General features: G+C 38.5%; 1 protein-coding gene across 2 annotated transcripts in view; it reads left to right on the top strand.

Moving 5' to 3' along the window:
- The first annotated feature begins 4,185 nt into the window (after window positions 1–4,185).
- Window positions 4,186–18,639, top strand: part of inppl1b (inositol polyphosphate phosphatase-like 1b) — a 51,156-nt gene continuing 36,702 nt past the window's right edge. The window contains exons 1-5 of one of the 2 annotated variants that reach the window (XM_057849947.1): window positions 4,186–5,348; window positions 11,694–11,757; window positions 16,929–17,067; window positions 17,193–17,313; window positions 17,418–17,558. In XM_057849947.1, coding sequence (XP_057705930.1) covers window positions 5,212–5,348; window positions 11,694–11,757; window positions 16,929–17,067; window positions 17,193–17,313; window positions 17,418–17,558 — 602 coding nt within the window. In that variant the 5' untranslated portion in view covers window positions 4,186–5,211. Of the gene's footprint in view, window positions 5,349–11,693; window positions 11,758–16,928; window positions 17,068–17,192; window positions 17,314–17,396; window positions 17,559–18,639 lie in introns of both variants that reach the window. The other variant, XM_057849946.1, reaches the window with a different exon arrangement.

The following is an 18,639-nucleotide window of genomic DNA, read 5'->3' as shown; positions in this document are numbered from 1 at the left end:
AATCTTCCACAAAATCCACCTACTCATTAATCAATCCTTTAGTCTTGGCTGAAGATGTGTGAAAATCCGGCATCGATCCACCCACAGATTCACCCTTTCGTGGCCTTGTGCCAAAGCGCTGGAGGATCACAAGAGGTAAATGTTGGTCCTGACCCTAAGTCAGGGTTAATACCCATGATACACTACATGAGCCTGGCATCATTATAAACCTATTTAGGTATACAATCTAATGACATCCTAAATCAGAGCTGTTACAATAGCCTTGTGCTCAGAGACCCGCATAGTTAACCCCTAGTGCACTCATTTAAAAAAACGGCTGCCATTGATGGCGCTAGAGGTCCAATCCATTTTGACTAGGAGGAGGCGAATGAACATTCAGATTCAGACGTATGTGGATGTTGAGTGAATACATCATGTATATTGTGGTCTAGCTCACGATTTCTAATTTTGTTTTTGCGCTGCGAAAGCGTGGGAAAGACTGCACCGGTGGAACCAACAATTCTGTGGTTTCCATCAGGCATTGTTTTACCACACCATCTTCATGGTGTTACATTACGCAAATAGAAAAGACTTCTGAGTCTAGACTTGAATACTGGACTGTCTCAGGAAATTAGAATACACAATATTCTAATTTTTTGAGACGGTCCTGTGTATATATACAGGACTGTCTCAGGAAATTAGAATACACAATATTCTAATTTCCTGAGACAGGAAATTATATATACACAGGACTGTCTCAAAAAATTAGAATATTGTGTATTCTAATTTCCTGAGACAGTCCAGTAGATGCTCAAGTCCCGAACAGATTTTTTTTTTGACTTATCTAAACAAAAGAATTTGTTACTGTTGTAGTTACACAAGCTAAGTTTCACTCACCTAAGTCCGTGTTAACTAAGACAAGGTGATTTCACAAGGCTGTTGGGAACACCCAGCAAAGTTGAGTGTCTATATTAAGTGTGAGCCTAAAACAGAACCGGCTTAACCATAAGGGGATTAAGGGACAACACCATACTATATGTGACCTCACACAGGCACAACTAGGGAAAACAAATTAGAGCAAAACATAACCCTTTACATAACAGCCATCTATCCACCAAAACGCTTTTTAAATTTTTTTTAAGGGGGAATGCAAGAGCTTTCAAATCACGTGAAAATTGCAGATAGATAACGGCAAACGGTGACAGTGAGTAGTATTGAGTGTTGTTTTAAATACTTTTTATTTTTGTCTCTATATGCAGTAGGCTACTATGTAAATAATGTTTAATATGCCTCTGCTTGGTATCAATGTGTTTAAATTGCTTATTTAGTTTAGCTTATTTCCATTTTTAATTTAAAAAAAAAAAAAACACACAAAAAAAGAGAAAAATAATTATTACCTTTTTCATTCATTTTTTTCAATTCATATAACAAGTACAGTAAATATTCTTTTATTTTTTGGGGGGGTTTTCAATAAAAAGATAAAAAGGATAATTATCTTTTTAATTTTTTTTTCCACAAGTTATTTTTTATAAATATATAAATATTCTGTATTTTATTTTGATTCATTTGAAACCATTCTTTAAAGGTAAAAAAAAATATATTCAATTCTTTTATTCACTATTCTCTGATTTTTGTAGTCCTCTTGTTTAAATTTCATTGGAGCAGGGGGAAAAAAAGTTGCTACAGGTTGGTGATTTACTTTGGCCGGCCACACAAAATAGAGTGACTGGCTAGGTCTGGCACCTGAGCCACCAGTTTGACACCTGTGATCTACAGTACTATACACTGTATAAAATATTTACTGTTGTTTTTTGTTTTTGTTTTTTTTATTAAAATCTTTTTAAGTAAACATTGTTTTTAATTGAAAACAAACAAAAAAAAGTTTAAAGCACACTTGGTAACTTTTCAGTTTTGGTCGATTTTAGCGACGCCTGTGGACAAAAGTGGTAGGAAAACTGCGTTTCCCATGAGGATCGCTAAACAATCACACAGCGTCGTAAAATCATCATTCAATCAAAAATCAATCTCCCGGTCACCTGCAGATTTAATAAACAACATTTCTGTTTCCAGCGGCTGTTTGCAGGATAAGGTAATGAATCCAGTTGTAGCTAAACAATAGAGTATGACGGTTATCAACCATGTGTTTTTGTGTGGCTAACCCCCCCACGGAACCCGAACTCGTCAGCGTTGACGAGTTCTGTTGGGGGGAGGGTGATAGGGGCCTAATGCCAGCGAGTGAAAGCCGAGCCAATGTTTATTCTGAAATTCCTAGACACCCTTTTTTTCCTTCTCGGACAAAACTTTTTGTCTCTTGTTGCTCTGCCATCTTTGCAGAATTCTCGTGAAAGCGTTCACATTGACTTCCATCTTTATAATGAATGGGGAAAGAGTGGAGTGACCTATTCCGTAAAGCAGTCAGCACATTTGTAGTTTTTTTTGTGTGGTAGGGTTACTGCCACCCTCCTCAAAGTTAATTAGTGCGCTCCAAATGCCTTGACTGCTATGTATGGTGTGTTTCCAGCAGCATGTTTTCTACCTACTCGGAAGGGGGACCTTATGGCATTTTCAACCTTGCTGGCTAGGAGGCTAATTCTTTACGCAAGCCTATTGGATCAAAGAGATGTTATATTTTCTCAAACAGGAAAAAAATACATTGGTGCTCTGTGAATCAGCTGGGTCCTTTAAGGACGTCAGGAACCCTTTTTTGTTATATGTTGGAAGCACAGAATGCCGTCTTTGTGTGGATGTTTGAACTTGTCCTGGGAAATCACAAAGTATATATCTATATAGTTTTTCTTGATTGGTGCCCTTTTCCCTTTCAAAGGGAAACACTAATCATAGTTTTTAAAAAAATAAATATGTGGCGTGGAAATTGGGGGGGCTGAGGTTTTTTGCTTTCGACGGGAGTTTTTTCGTTCATTTAGTTTGGTTGTTTTTTGTTTTGGTATGTTAGAAAAGGGGAAAAAATGCTTTAATGTTGTCACCTCATTCATAGACGTCATCATTATTGACTGGTCAGCTCGGCCATACACTGCACAACTCCTTCAAGCAGGGGGCCGCCACATTAAGAGGAGTTATTCACAAATACACGCACGCAGCGGACTAATGGTGGATTTCAGTTCAAAAAAGTACGAAAGCTGTACCGTATACAAACAGGAAGGATTGTCTCAGGAGTGATTTGTTCGAGGATTCAACGTATTTATTATATTTTTCGTACCATGCATGCATTTTGAAACATTGTGAAAAAAATGGAGAAATTAGCCGCTAAGGCATTGGCATCATAGTTCGCAATATTTATTTATAAAATAAATGCTACCTGCACCTTTTTTTGTTTTTAACCACAAATCGAGACTGTTTTACATCCATATCTATAAAGAATTCAGGGATATAAGCATTTATTTATAAGAATTTCAACGTAAAAAGCTCTTTGTTGTGGTAAGGCGACGCCACAGTCATCTCAAAGACAAGCCGCACATTCAACATATTTACACAAAATAAATGCTATTTGCAAGGTTTCTTTTGCTTTTAACCACGAACCGAGACTGTTTTACATCCATATCCATAAAGAATTCAGGGATTTAAGCATTTATCCACAAGAATTTCAACGTAAAAAGCTCTTTGTTGTGGACTTGTGGTAAGGCGGCGCCACAGTGAACTTAAAGACAAGCCGCACATTCGACATATTTAAGTAAAATAAATGCTACCTGCACGGTTTATTTTGCTTTTAAACAAGAATCGAGACTGTTTTCCGTCCATATTTATAAAGAATTCAGGGATTTTAGTGTTTATTCACAATAATTTTCAACGAAAAAGGCTCTTTGTCTGTGATTTCATTCGGTCAGCTTTGACGCCAACAATGTAGGCCCCCTATTTATCGGCCCCGCGGCCCCGTGCCCCGTCAATTACACCATGAAGTCTATGCCTCATTATGTCATGAGACTCATGTGACCAATAAACAGTTTACCAAAAAAAAGTTAACTAGCGCAGGTGAAAGCGATATAGACACCCTCAAGATATAAAAGATGCGTCATTCAACTAGTTTTCAGTCAACATATTATCACAAATGTCATGAAAATATTTTATCAAGGTTAAAAAGTTACCTGGTGTTGCTTTAAGCGGCTCAAAAAAGAGGATTTGGACAATTTAAATTTCAGCAATGAGTCAACGATTCAACTATCAAAACAGTCGTTAGTTAAAATTACTTGCTGGTCTTGACAAAAAAAAAAAATCCCAAGCTTGCCTTCGAGACTAAAATAAGACTGAAACTTTTAGGAGTTAAGACCAGGACAAGACCTGAGACCTTCAAAATCTGGTTTGGAGCCCAGTCTGGAGAATTGCAACACTACAGCACATTCAAACCCAAGTTACAATGTCTATTTTGTTCGCCGCATTTCTGCTGAGCACAGCGCAAACATGAAGCCGAGCAGTGTCCAACTGAGTTGTGCACTCTAGCTAGCAGGGAAGGAGGAGGGCTGAACGCTCCACGTCAGGCTTGATCATAACCATATGCTGAAGTGAAAAGCAAAGTGGGACAGGAAAATTTTGGGGAGAATTGAAAAACAGAATCTGAAAGGAAGGACAAATCCTTGAATGGAATAAGCAGTGAATAAAAGTCAAGCTTTGCCAGGCAGCACATCTGCAAAGTCATTTTTCTTTGTGAATGTCAGGAAAGAAACTGGGCAGGGCCTCAGGCAGAGGAAGTCATCTGCTATTTCACACACTGCTGAAGTTGGGAATTCTCCTGACTACTGTCGCGCTTTGCTAGAGCGGGCTAGACCTCGGAGAGCTCGGCCACATCTGACCGGACTGCCTGGAAATGGAATCTGGCTCTGGAAAAGAAGAGTACAGTCATCAGATGAACATTTTGGAGGCTGTTCCTTTTCCCTTATATGGCAACAGAGATGGGAAGTCATTCGAACTGGAACGGGTTCTTCTCGCGTGCCTGCCTGTCTGCTATTAGCGCTGACACCACTCGCATCTGCTACGCTTTTCTATTTGTTTTGCCATTCTCGGCGCTCGGTTTGGATTTTTTTCTATTTGTTTTGCAGGAATATTTGTTTGTGGTTGAACAGGCAGGGACGACCGAATTGCCGTTTGAACATCCGTTTTTGGTTGGATGTTTCCGTTTTCTTTTAAAGATCCAGGAAGTGAAGTTGGATTGGAGGCGGTAATACCGTTACGCCCTCCCCATGTGGATTACCTTAATTAGACTGTTGGTAAACATCGGTCGCCATGGCGACGGCAGCGTGGTATCACCGCGACATCAGCCGCGTGCACGCAGAGGACTTGCTGGCGCGAGCCGGGAGGGATGGAAGCTTCCTGGTCAGGGATAGTGAATCTGTGCCTGAAGCCTACGCTCTGTGCTTATTGTGAGTAGTGAAACGCTGTTAATCATCTGAATGCATGATTCAATAGCGTTAAAGTGCAATGAAATACCTCACAATCAAACTTATCATTCCTAAAGGCAGACCAAGAATGATGACAAATGTATGTTTTTTTTGTTTTTTTTTTAAATCTGAAAAATTGGATTATTATGATAGACTATTAGGACCACATAAAGAATAAAATAGGACTACAACAATAAAGTCATGATCTTACGAGACCGAAGTAGTATGTTGTGATACTATCAGAAAAAGTCATGAATTGTAATATTACTTGAAATTTTTTGTAATGTTATGAGAAAAAGTAATGTTAAGTAATTTTATGTAAATTTGTACATTACATTACATTTGTAATATTGTTCTTCGTAATATCATGAGTCACTCACGAGATGCTCTCAATATTGTTCATTTTAACGGAGGCAGTGAAGCGCTATGTCGTTGCTAATTTAGCAATATTAGCTGATACTGTCAATATTGTTCGTTTTAACGGAGGAAGTGAAGTGCTATGTCGTTGCTAATTTAGCTAAATTGCTGATACTGCATCCATACATATTATGAAAAGTTACGAAAATGATCACTTTATTCTCGTAATATTACCATATTTTTCTCTTAATATTACATGAAATTAACGATTTTTCTCTCTCGTAAAATTACGACTTTAATCTTATAATATTGCCACTTTTTTCTCTTAGTATTACAACATATGAATTCAATCTCGTAAATTCGTAATATTACAACATTAATCCTGTAATATTACTTTATCCCATATCCCATTTTAATCCCGTAATATTACAATGTATGACATTATTCATGTTATATTACAAGATTAAAACGGTCATATTACTTTATTCTCGTGGGTTTATTTATTTTCTTTCTGTCTTGGTGTGGCCCTGATAGTCCATCGTAGATTGTGACTATTGTATAACGACATAACTGTCATAGTTCTCCAACGCAAAAGCAGATGCTTGCAAAAATCTCATTTGAATCAATTATAAAATCATCTACTTTCATTAAGGACTACAGAAATCAGATAATATTTTGTTTTTTCTTTGTTCTGGTGATTTATTTTTTTAAATTTAGAAAATGAATAAAAATAAATAAAAAGTCTTTTTTGTAACCCTTTCATTCACAAATTTTGACTTTTTTTTTTTTTTTTTAAAGCCTTGCAGGGCACTCATTTAACTAATTGACTGCTACTAGCGGCACTAAACAATTCAATGGCACTATTGCTATTAATGGCAAACAATGAGTTAAATACTATGAAAAAACTTTAGTGCTACTTGTGGCCATAACCAGTGTGTATTTTTTGTTCAGTTTAATTTAATTAATTTAGTTTTTATCAACACAATCTATAGTGTGTAAGTATATACTGTATATATGTATATATATACATATATATATACATACATACATACATACATACATATATATATATATATATATATATATACATATGTATATATATATATATATATATATATATATATATATATATATATATATATATATATATATATATATATATATATATATATATATACATTTGAATATATTTCTTTAAATGACCAAAAATAGTTACTTTCTCGGTAAAAGGTTAAAGGTCCTGACTGCCAACTTTTGAATAGCCTTCCACTGTAGTGACCACTGTCCCTGAAAGGATTAATTAATCAGCCGCGATTAAAAAAAAAAAAAAAAAAAAAAAAAAAAAGATCAGGCTCCAAAAATCAATCATTACAGGACGATGAAAAATGAGTAGGTCCACAAGAACAACAACAACCTGAGTGGCCTGTGCAAACTAAATAAATAACAGAACATTTCAGATGAAAAGGAAAAATAGGATTTGGACAGGTTTCAGGTTAACAATGTCCCCAAACAATCGGCACCGAAAAATAGTTGTCAATTCATTTTATAATCAATGACTTGTCAAATAGACAATTAATTGTTTCAGTCACTATCGCCGCCAATGACACTGAAACCTGGCAAAAGATTCCCCTTTTCCCATCACACTGCCTCTTTCTTCCCCGGGGCCTCACTAGAGGAGGGCGGGAGCTCCAGTGACCACACTATGCTGACTGGTCTTCAGCCTGCGCCAGACGCATTCCTGAAAACTGAGCTGGTCCACCCGCGCCGCTCCCTCGTCACCCCCACTTTTCCCTTGTATTCTCTCATCTAGCTAATTTGAGCCATTGAATCACCCAGAAAAAATGCAAAATAGTAGGCTTAACGATTTCTCTGGAAGAAAAAAAACAGACAACATTGAACTCTAAGGTTAAATATTTAGAACACTTATGTCACTAAGTTACGTGAGACATATTTCATAAAACAGCATTGAAAAACGAGGATTTCTGGAAATATTGCGTTGAGATGCTTCCCTTTCCTGTGGGTGCGAGACGATTCCCTATGACCGTATTGGATGCCATTGACGGTGCTAGACGTCAAATCCATTTTGATTGGGCAATTCTCCCCTCCCAATCAAAATGGATTGGACGTATAGCTCCATCAATGGTGCTGAAAGATGAACATTCACAGCCCATCCTCCAATTATGAAAAAAATAGCTGTCTATGGTTGTCAATGGAAAATTCTGGGTAATTTTCTGCACATTATGGGGTATACATTTTGTATACGTAATTTCCTGCTGATTTTAAAGCATTTCGGATTCATTGGTCACTTCCTGATGATTTTGGAACAATCCCGGGTCACCTCCTGTGAATTTTGGGTCCGTCATGTCATGGTGGGGCGTGTCATGTCATTTCCTGTTTTATTTTGAAGGCTTCATCCTCCTCATGTCTGTGCACTTGCCCTTCCACTTGTCACTTAATTGCCCATTGTTTCCACCTGTTCCCCATTACCTCTTTTGAATAAATAGTCTGCGTCTCCCTTGTCTTGTGCCTAAGTGTTTTCCCACCAATGTTGTTCACGTCGGTCTTGTTTCCTGGTTTTTCACTGTCATCTTGGTTTTTTCCTCCATTTGGAGTGCTTTGTGTTTGATTTTTTTCCTCATTCCCGCATCGAAGCGGAAAAACCTTTGCTTTTGCCTGAATTCTGCAGTGGAGTCCGCCTGACAAGAGGAAGGGCAAGTGCACAGACATGGGGAGGATGAAGTTTACAGAATAAAACAGGAAATGACATGCCATGGCCCACCATGACATGGCAGGGTCACTACCTTTCTAATTTTAAAGTACTTATATGTTACATCCTGTTTATTTTGTACAGGAAGAGCCTGTACATTTTGGGTCATGTCATTTTTCTTAAAAATGAAAAAAAAAAAACTGTCCTTTTCTGAAAATTATTTAATAACGTATTTAATTGTTTTTAAAAATATTTTTTAATAATACAACTTACATGTTGTTTTTATTTATTTTTTTAATTTAATTTAGTAATTTCTTAAAAAAAAAAAAAAAAAAAAAAAAAAAAACGAAAACCGCTAACATTCTATTTCTGTGGTCCTTGATAAGAGCAGATGTTTATCTTTATAATGAATCAAAAGGAGATATTGAGGGTATATATCCAAATATATATGTGTATATATATATATGTATATGTATATATATATATATATATATATATATATATATATATATATATATATATATATATATATATATATATATATATATATACATATGTATATACAGGGTGGTCCAAAATGTTTGACCCCATTTTGTTGGTCAATAATTTTGACAATTTTCGTTGGAATTACCTCAAATTTTCACAGCTTGTGTAGAAACGTTTCAAGTTTTTGTGTGTGACGTTTGGCATTTCTATCTTTTCAGGTTTCGAAATGCCGTTAACTTCAAAAGAAAAGGCATTTAGCGTGTTACAGTATGCTCGGACTCAGTCACCGAAGACAATGCAGCGTGCCTTCCTCATAAATTTTGCAAAGAAGGCACCAACTACAAAACAAATTAGGAGTTGGCACCAAAAATTTCATGAAATTTCAGCGAGTTTGGCACGAGTTCGAATACCGACTTGACATGTGCAGAGTCACAGGCGGCGCTCATATTGTAGACCCATCTAGTAGTTTCCGAAATATGGGCATTAAGAATGGGGTCAACCATTTTGGATATATATATAGTCCTTCTCAAAAATATTAGCATATTGTGATAAAGTTCATTATTTTCTGTAATGTACTGATAAACATTAGACTTTCATATATTTTAGATTCATTACAGACAACTAAAGTAATTCAAGCCTTTTATTGTTTAAATATTGATGATTTTGGCAAAAAAGTCAAGAAAAACCAAAAATCCCTATTCAAAAAAATTGCATATTTCATCCAACCAATACAAAAAAAAGTCAACCTTCAATTAATTATATCAGCTATGCACTCAATACTTGGTCGGGAATCCTTTTGCAGAAATGCGGCGTAGCATGGAGACAATCAGCCTGTGGCACTGCTGAGGTGTTATGGTGGCCCAGGATGCCTCGATAGCGGCCTTATGCTCATTCACAGTGTTGGGTCTGGTGTCTCTCAACTTCCTCTTCACAATATCCCACAGATTCTCTATGGGGTTCAGGCCAGGAGAGTTGGCAGGCCAATTGAGCACAGTAATGCCATGGTCAGTAAACCATTTACCAGTGGTTTTGGCACTGTGAGCAGGTGCCAGGTCGTGCTGAAAAATGAAATCTTCATCTCCATAAAGCTTTTCAGCAGATGGAAGCATGAAGTGCTCCAAAATCTCCTGATAGCTAGCTGCATTGAACCTGCCCTTGATAAAACACAGTAGACCAACACCAGCAGCTGACATGGCACCCCAGACCATCACTGACTGTGGGTACTTGACACTGGACTTCAGGCATTTTGGCATTTCCTTCTTCCCAGTCTTCCTCCAAACTCTGGCACCTTGATTTCCGAATGACATGCAAAATTTGCTTTCATCTGAAAAAAGTACTTTGGACCACTGAGCAACAGTCCAGTGCTGCTTCTCTGTAGCCCAGGTCAGGCACTTCTGCCGCTGTATCAGGTTCAAAAGTGACTTGACCTGGGGAATGCAGCACCTGTAGCCCATTTCCAGCACACGCCTGTGCACGATGGCTCTGGATGTTTCTACTCCAGACTCAGTCCACTTTTTCTGCAGGTCCCCCAAGGTCTGGAATCGGTCCTTCTCCACAATCTTTCTCAGGGTGCGGTCACCTCTTTTGGTTGTGTAGCGTTTCCTGCCACACCTTTTCCTTCCCACAGACTTCCCACTGAGGTTCCTTCATACAGCACTCTGGGAACAGCCTATTCGCTCAGAAATTTCTTTCTCTGTCTTAGCCTCTTGCTTGAGGGTGTCAATTGCCACGTTTACATGGAGCCAAATATTCCAATTACAATCGGAATATTTGTTCAAACCGAATAAATGTGTTCCATATAAACACCTCATTCGGAATGAACAGGCCCAAACCGAATGGAATTTCATTCCGATTCACAGGGGTGGAATATTCCTTTTCCCAAACCGATTAGATCGTAAAATTATATCATGTAAACAGGGAAGCGGAATGGTGTCTGGTTGCGTTCTTTCTGCGCATGCTCCGTACTGACGTGGTGACGTCACTTGGTGATGTAAGTAACGTCACTTGCAACATGGCTTCCAAGCACACGCACAGCGCACCCACACAACTTTTTAAATGAACGGCGTATCATTCTGAAGTTTTGTTTCCACTCGAAAAGTTAAAACAGCAGCTGATCTGACGATCGATCTCCATGTTTTGCAACGTGACGCTTTGTTTTGATTAATCTGCGCATGTCAGACGGCAGTTGTCAAACGTCCTTTCGGAATAAAGGCAGTCACATGTAGATGCTGGATCGGAATAGATGAAGGGACATTTAAACAGCTGATGTGAAATTTCCATTCGGAATGATTTGAATCGGTATGAATAAAAGTCAGCATGTAAACGTGGCTATTGATGGCCTTCTGGACAGCAGTCAGGTCAGCAGTCTTGCCCATGATTGCGGTTTTGAGTAATGAACCAGACTGCGAGTTTTTAAAAGCCTCAGCAATCATGATTTTTTGAGATCGGGATTTTGGGATTTTCTTGACTTTTTTGCCAAAATCATCAATAATAAAACAATAAAAGACGTGAACTACTTCAGTTGTGTGTAATGAATATGAAATATATGAAAGTCTAATGTTTATCAGTACATTACAGAAAATAATGAACTTTATCACAATATGCAAATTTTTTGAGAAGGACTAGTATATGTATTCAGACGATCTTAAGGCTGTCACTAGAATATTTTTTAGAATCGATTATTGTATTATTCATTTTATCAGTAAATTGGATAAAGGTTTTCATTTACATGACATCCAAAATCATGACTGTTCAGCAGCAGTTTTGTTCTTGCCTAGATTTCAACGCCACGTCCATACGTATCGCATCCTCCCAGATGGAGACGGCCTCCTCGCAGTCCAGGTGAATGACTCTCTAGATCAGAGAAAAAGCATTGTCCTCGCTGTCAAAATTAGTTCACAAATACTATAGAAGTTATCTCCTAAAACCAAGGCTGGGAAAATTTAAGATTGAAGCTCAAGGATTAAAAAAAAAAACAAAAAAAACATTAGGTCAATCCCGGTTAGCCTGGCAAGCCAGCCAGATTTTGGCCATGAACACATATACTTGTCTCTTTTGATGTTCAACCAGTTCCATCCTCTGCTTTACAACTAAAACTTAGAAATAGGTCGCTAACTGTCTCTTATGCTCAGCATTTAAATGAACTCATTGGCTGCCATTGACTCCACTAGCCGTCCAGTTAATTTTAAGTGGGAGGGTTAGCAGTAAATGAATGAACGTTCATTCGTGGCCACCCAACCAGCTTAAATGGGTTGGACGTCTACTCGTGAAAAAGTAGTGGTAAACTCATAAAACAAGTTATTGTATGGCCTTTTTTAAAAATTAAAAACAATTTTTTTTTAAACTTCTACCTAAAACAACGCTTTATTCTGCCTATTGTTAGGAGAACAGGACGACATTTGTCTCCTCTTTGTGTGGCCTCGCAGTAGCTGAGTTGTTTCAACGCGTGCTTGTAGGATGAGCTCAGTCAAGACTTGTTTTCATGTGTCACACATTCTACCCCCACGCGATGACTAGTGGCTGTGTATTGTTATCATCATAAAGAACTGTGTGCACAAACCACATAATGAGTCCATTTTGTTGACCGATAAACTTAAAGGCCATTGTTTTTAAATACTTTGAAGAAAATCCCTGGCAGCAACAACCCCAAAACTCTTGCTCTTTCAGTTTTTCCATCGATGCGACGCTCTAAGATGCATTTTCCCCTCCTTGATTTTGCTCCTGTAACTCTCTTTGCTTTTTTTTTTTCTCTTCATTTTTCCAAGTGACTATTTTGGGCTCGGTCTCGTATTACATTTGGAATGGGTTTCATTGTGTTTCAAGTGCTTCCAAATTTGAACAACGCTATCCCAACATTATAGCCATGTAAAAAGGTTATTAATACAGCAGTGTTTACAACAAAGCAAAAAGAAAATTCACGAATTCTTTTTTTTTTTTTTTTTTTTTTTGCATGTCAGTTGTACAGCACAAAATAAGGTTGCAAATAAATTACATTCAAATATTGTGTTTTACATAAATAAAGAATAAAGTTGGTCATCAGTATAAAACGTACCATATTAAGGCTGATTTATGCAGCTGCGTTCGGGTGACGGCGGAGCGACTGTGTCATTACGCATTCGAAGTTCTGCGTCAGGGGAACACGTTGCGCTGTAATTCACCGCCATGCCACTAGAGGGGTGTGGCTTTATCTCTGTATGGTTTTCTAGGACTCTTGTAGAATTCCTTTACTTTTCCCTCCGGTCATTGACAGCAATGGCAATGGAGATGGAACGTGTGTGTTTGTAGCTGCAGCAAATAAATACTGAACGACAAATGTTGTTAATACAAATGTTGAAGCGTAGGTGACACAGAAGAGGTGTGTTGTTGTGCTGAACCGGAAACAACGTTCTGAGCGGACCAATCACTGTCCTTCTACGTTCACGTTGACGCGATTTTTTTGGAGGTGCACGTCAGGCTATGGCGTAGGGTCGTAAATCAGGTCTGCGTTAACGGCGTAGGTCCGCTGTCATCACTACGCAGAAGCATAAATCAGCTTTTAGGGATTTCCTCGATTTGATCACGTGATCGGAAATCTGACCGATCGATTTTAATTTAAAAATGTATTATGATGATCCCCCGCTACTTCGCGCTTCAAACTTTGCGCCCTCAGTTCATCGAGGATTTTTTTTCAATTAAAAAAAGATTAAAAAATACAGATGAGCTGTCCCGAGCCGATCGCGTAGTCTCACTCTCCTTCCCTCCATGCCTCCATCTCCCTGCTATTTTTTGTTCAGGCAATGCACTGGAGTTGTTTTTTTTTTTTTTTTTTAAAGTTAACGATGATTGATAAACATCTTCTGTTTGATCTTGCTACAGATCCCTGGAAGCCTCAGCATTAAAGCGCCGCATGCGTCAATCATCATTTAATTGGTTAAACAGTTGCTGTGGCAACTCATTGTGGATAAGTGAAGAGATGGAGCGGAGTTGAGTGGACCCACTCAATAAAGCATTTAATAAAGACAAGCATTTTTATACTTTATTCGTGTTTAAAAATAATTCAGTGGCACAGTAACATGTTTAAAACTTATTACATTTGAAGTGCTTAAAAACATTTATTAAAATAAACATATCCATAAGTTGTTTGTTTTTTTTAAACTATACTTTGGGGAAAAACAGGTGAAAAAACGTGTCTTATATGTAGAGATGTCCCGATCGATCGGGTCGATCACGTCATTTTCAAAGTATCGGAATCGGCAAAAAAATATCGGCCATGCCTTTTTTAAATATATATATATATTTTAATTAAATCGTTTTCTAATTGTATTTAACGTTATAGACATAATATGTTTCACTCATCCATAGTCTTTAGTTTAGGCTTAAGGTAGGGTTATGAAATTTATCCCGATAATGGCGGTAATTAATTAAAAAAAAAAAGTATCACGATAATAAATTTAACGTAATTAATGCATGCGCTGCATGACCCACTCACGCATTGGCGCACTCAACCTGTAATGGCGCCGTTTTACCTATATAGTGAGATAAAAGGCAGCGTAAAAAGAGTTGAGTGAATTTTGGCAGCCATTGGAGCCTTTTTTTAATTGGCTAGAGCCTTACAATCCCTCTCCCTACGATTGGAAATATCGTGGGAAGCAATGTGGGGAAGCAAGGTAGCAATTGATCTTTTTCTTAACACCTTATGTTATTTCCCTACGCAGAGAAGATATATCCATTGGTAGCACTACGCACAGTCATGGTTCCACTTCCCATCATGCATTTGGGCATGCCTACAGTATCATTTACTGAAAGCTCAACAAATACACTAGGTGGCAATATTTAGTCACAATATACAAAGTCACAAGTGTTTCTATCCGTGGATCCCTCTCACAGAAAGAATGTTAATAATGTAAATGCCATCTTGAGGATTTATTGTCATAATAAACAAATACAGTACTGTATATTGAATGTACTGTGTGTTGAATGCATATATTCGTCCGAGTTTTATTCATTTTTTTCTTAATGCATTGCCAAAATGTATATGATCGGGAAAAATTATCGGGAATGATTGGAATTGAATCGGGAGGGAAAAAAAAGCAATCGGATCGGGAAATATCGGGATCGGCAGATACTCAAAACGATCGGGATCGGATCGGGAGCAAAAAAACATGATCGGAACAACCCTACTTATATGTATTTCTTGACAATGCTAAATCTCAATAAATGCATTGAACCCACAAAAAAAAAAAGAAAAAAAAAAAGAACAAAGCAATTTTTTTTTTTTTTGGGTGGGGGGGGCGCTACTTTGCTCTTTTTCACGTATCGCGGCAGGTTCTGGTTCCCATTAACCGCGAAAAACGAGGGATCGCTGTATAAATCTTTTTAAGGGCTAAAAAGTAACAAAATAATCCAGAAATATAATGGCATTGCAAAAAGAAACCAAAATATATACTGGACTGTCTCAGAAAATTAGAATACACAATATTCTAATTTTTTGAGACAGTCCTGTAGTTACTCAAAGAGGAACAACTCACTAAGTAAAATCTGAGGAGTCGTCGCCTAGTATTTATGCATTTCTTTTCACAAGCCAAGTCATTATTCATGGGACTACTGAAAGAAATGGTGATTTTTTTCAAAAAAAGTCTATTAATGGGTCCATCGTATTCCTCATCGAATACTCTATAAGAATAATGTAACATATATGGATCCAATATAATCCTAAATGATTTTGTTAGCAATTTCAATACTCCTGTTACAAAAGTTCCTTAGGTATGCGTTCGTTCCCATAGCAACCAGTCAGTTACTTCCTGTTATTGTCCTATATCACAAGCGCTGCATATTCTGGGACCGAGAATAGGCGTAAGGTGCGCATTTCAAGCAGAGTGTGGCCACCTGTGTGCGTCCATGAGCGAATGTAAGTATTTCCTCTTCATTCCATAAAGTTCTTATGATATGTTAAGAGCCATTATCAGCGTGACAGTTTTGTGTTTTTACTGTTACGTCGGCTGGTTGCTCCCGCTCATCTTCGCTGCGTCGAGGACAGCGTTGTTTACATTATATTCGCGTCGCACATTTGTGTTAAGAGGGAATGTGTTAGTTTAGCATCTTAAAATGATGTTGTACATCCATATGAGTGTAAAGTGCTTAGTTTTCACCACATTTATGGCCAAGATGACGCACGTGCACGCAGCGTGCTTCCGGGTTGTGCGCGTGCACTCGCCCACCCCCACCTTTGTGTTCATTACACTGTGCGAGTCATGTATGTGTGTTATTGACTGCTTTACAGTCAATTTTCATTGTTTATTGGATCAGCACTAATATGATGCAATTTTCTTTCCTTACAGAACCACACATATACCCACACATTCCAGTCTTCTTCCACACACATACAAATACATCAACATCTTTCCACGCATGCTCTCATCTGCTCATTGAGTGATTCTCATATCAAGTGCCATTGCCTGTATATAGTTGTGTCTGTTGCCAAGTTGGATTAAAAGTCCCAAAGACCAACTTCACTCTCCGCTCCTTGTGTTCTAACCGACACTCTGAGGGGAATGAACCATAAAACCTATTGAACCCAGAACCTCATACAGTCCATTAGTCCAAATTAGAATCGATTAGAGCACAGGTGTCAAACCGATGCCAGAAAGGGCCTAGTGGGTGCAGGTTTGCTTTCCAACCAATGAAGAGGACACCTTTTCACCAATTAGATCTTTTACATGTGTAATCAGTTAAACTTTGTCAGGTGCTGCTTGTTTCAGCAGGAAGTTCATTGGTTAAACTCTCTGCGCGTTATCGGTTGGAACAAAATCCAGCACCCACTAGGCTCTTTCTGGAATCGGTTTGACACCTGTGGATTAGAGAATCAATAAAGAATCGAATCGTTAAGCAATATCGATAATGTTATTGGAATCGTAAAAATCTTATCAATTTCCATCCCTACTGACCACTCAGACCAACTTGAAAGGGGAAAATTGTTCTTTATCATGGTTTCAATGAATGAATTATCTATATATTTGTGCAACTTGTGTCAGCAGACCACACAGGGAGTGCAGGTCAATTGTTTCCGGACATTGGAAGACCTGGTTATTGGATACCAACACCCGCACAAAGGCTTGGTCACCCCTTTGCTATACCCGGTCCCCCGTGATGCTGACACGGGAGACGAAAGCTCAGGTGGGCCCGCCGGATTTGGAAACACTGGCATTAACTCTTCAACTGCAGTTGACGGCAATGGACGTCCAATCCATTGCATCCAAAGAGTTAAATGATGTCAAGTGCTGTAATTTTGTCTTTTCCAGATGATGAGAAGACCCCCCAAAGTTCAGCCCCCATCAGCTCGGTTACTTTTACTACACCTCCAGCAAAACCAGACACTCATGCTTTATTCCTGGATAAATTGCAGGAACTCAACACGTCAAGGTATGGAATTCATGATAATTTAGTAATGTCATGTAGTATGAGGTGACACATCTTTTTTTGTTCAACTCTTACAAACCCTATAGAAACCCTGCTGTCTTTTGCAGTACTGCCAGTGACGTGATCGGACTGCTGAATGACTACCTCTTCAGCGAGCTGCCCCTGGACATTGAGAATGTGCACAAAGGGGCCACGTCCCTTTGCCACCTCAAGCGGACTTTAAGTGTCGCCTGCCAGGGCCTGAACAGGTCAGCGTTTGTTAGAAAAATAAAGACGTGACGGCAGGAAAACACACTCACCTGAAATGCAATACAGTGCCTTTACTGTTCACCTTTTCACACGTTCAAGTTGTCTTTTTCCACATTCAATCTTCCGACAATAGTATGTGTTGATTTTTTAAAATTATTTTTTAAGCTACACTACCGTTCAAAAGTTTGGGGTCAAAGTGGCCCCATATGATCATTCACTGCCAGTTCCTCCGAGGTCAAATGGTTTGGAGAACTACTGCCGTCAAAAGCAACGAATTACAGTACCGTTCAAAAGTTTGGGGTCTATGTGACCCCAAACTTTTGAACCATAGTGTACATAATGAAAAATCCCATACGATTCAAACGTTTGGAATTACAGTGCCGTTCAAAAGTTTGGGTTTGGGGTTTAGACCCCAAACTTTTTGAATTTTGCAAGGCCCACAGAAAATTCTGTTCTATTGCTATATAAACATGGAACCCACCAAAATAACGATTAGACTCTCTTCTTTCAGCAGGAAAAAAAAAAGTTCATATCTTTTTCCATTCTTTCGAAATCAGCATTAGAAAATAGCTTAGTTTGAGCAATTTTGCAATATCTGATGAAAAAAACTGAAATTGAGCTTTTTGAAGAAGCATACATTTCAAAAATAACTTTGACTTTATTACAGCTATTTTTTGCTTTAGTTACATTCCAAACATCTGAATAATGTTTTCCTTTTACAAAATAACATAAACAACAAGACAAATACAGCTTTTGATAGCAAAGTAACAATTTATTTACACATAACTGAGAGATGACACTGTTGTGTCCGCGACAGCCACGTAAACTTTTCCCTCATCGAAGCCTGACTCGTAAAGATGGATTGTTTTGAGTCTCTGCGGGGTCTGCTCGGAGAGCAGCACGGACTCAACGACATCGTCCGCTGCACTGGTGGTCCCGGTCTTTCTGCTCGGTCGTCCAGCGCCTGGCATCCCGGGCGTCCTCTCGGTTGTTCTGCTCGGACGTCCGCCGCCTGGTATCCTTCCGCCGGCGCCCCGGCCGTGCTGCCCGGCCGTTCGTTGCCGTTGAATCGGGTTGCGG

This window comes from Corythoichthys intestinalis, chromosome 11 (assembly GCF_030265065.1).
Source record: "Corythoichthys intestinalis isolate RoL2023-P3 chromosome 11, ASM3026506v1, whole genome shotgun sequence".
NCBI classification, from domain to species: Eukaryota; Metazoa; Chordata; class Actinopteri; order Syngnathiformes; family Syngnathidae; genus Corythoichthys; species Corythoichthys intestinalis.
This window is presented reverse-complemented; position numbering and strand designations above follow the sequence as displayed.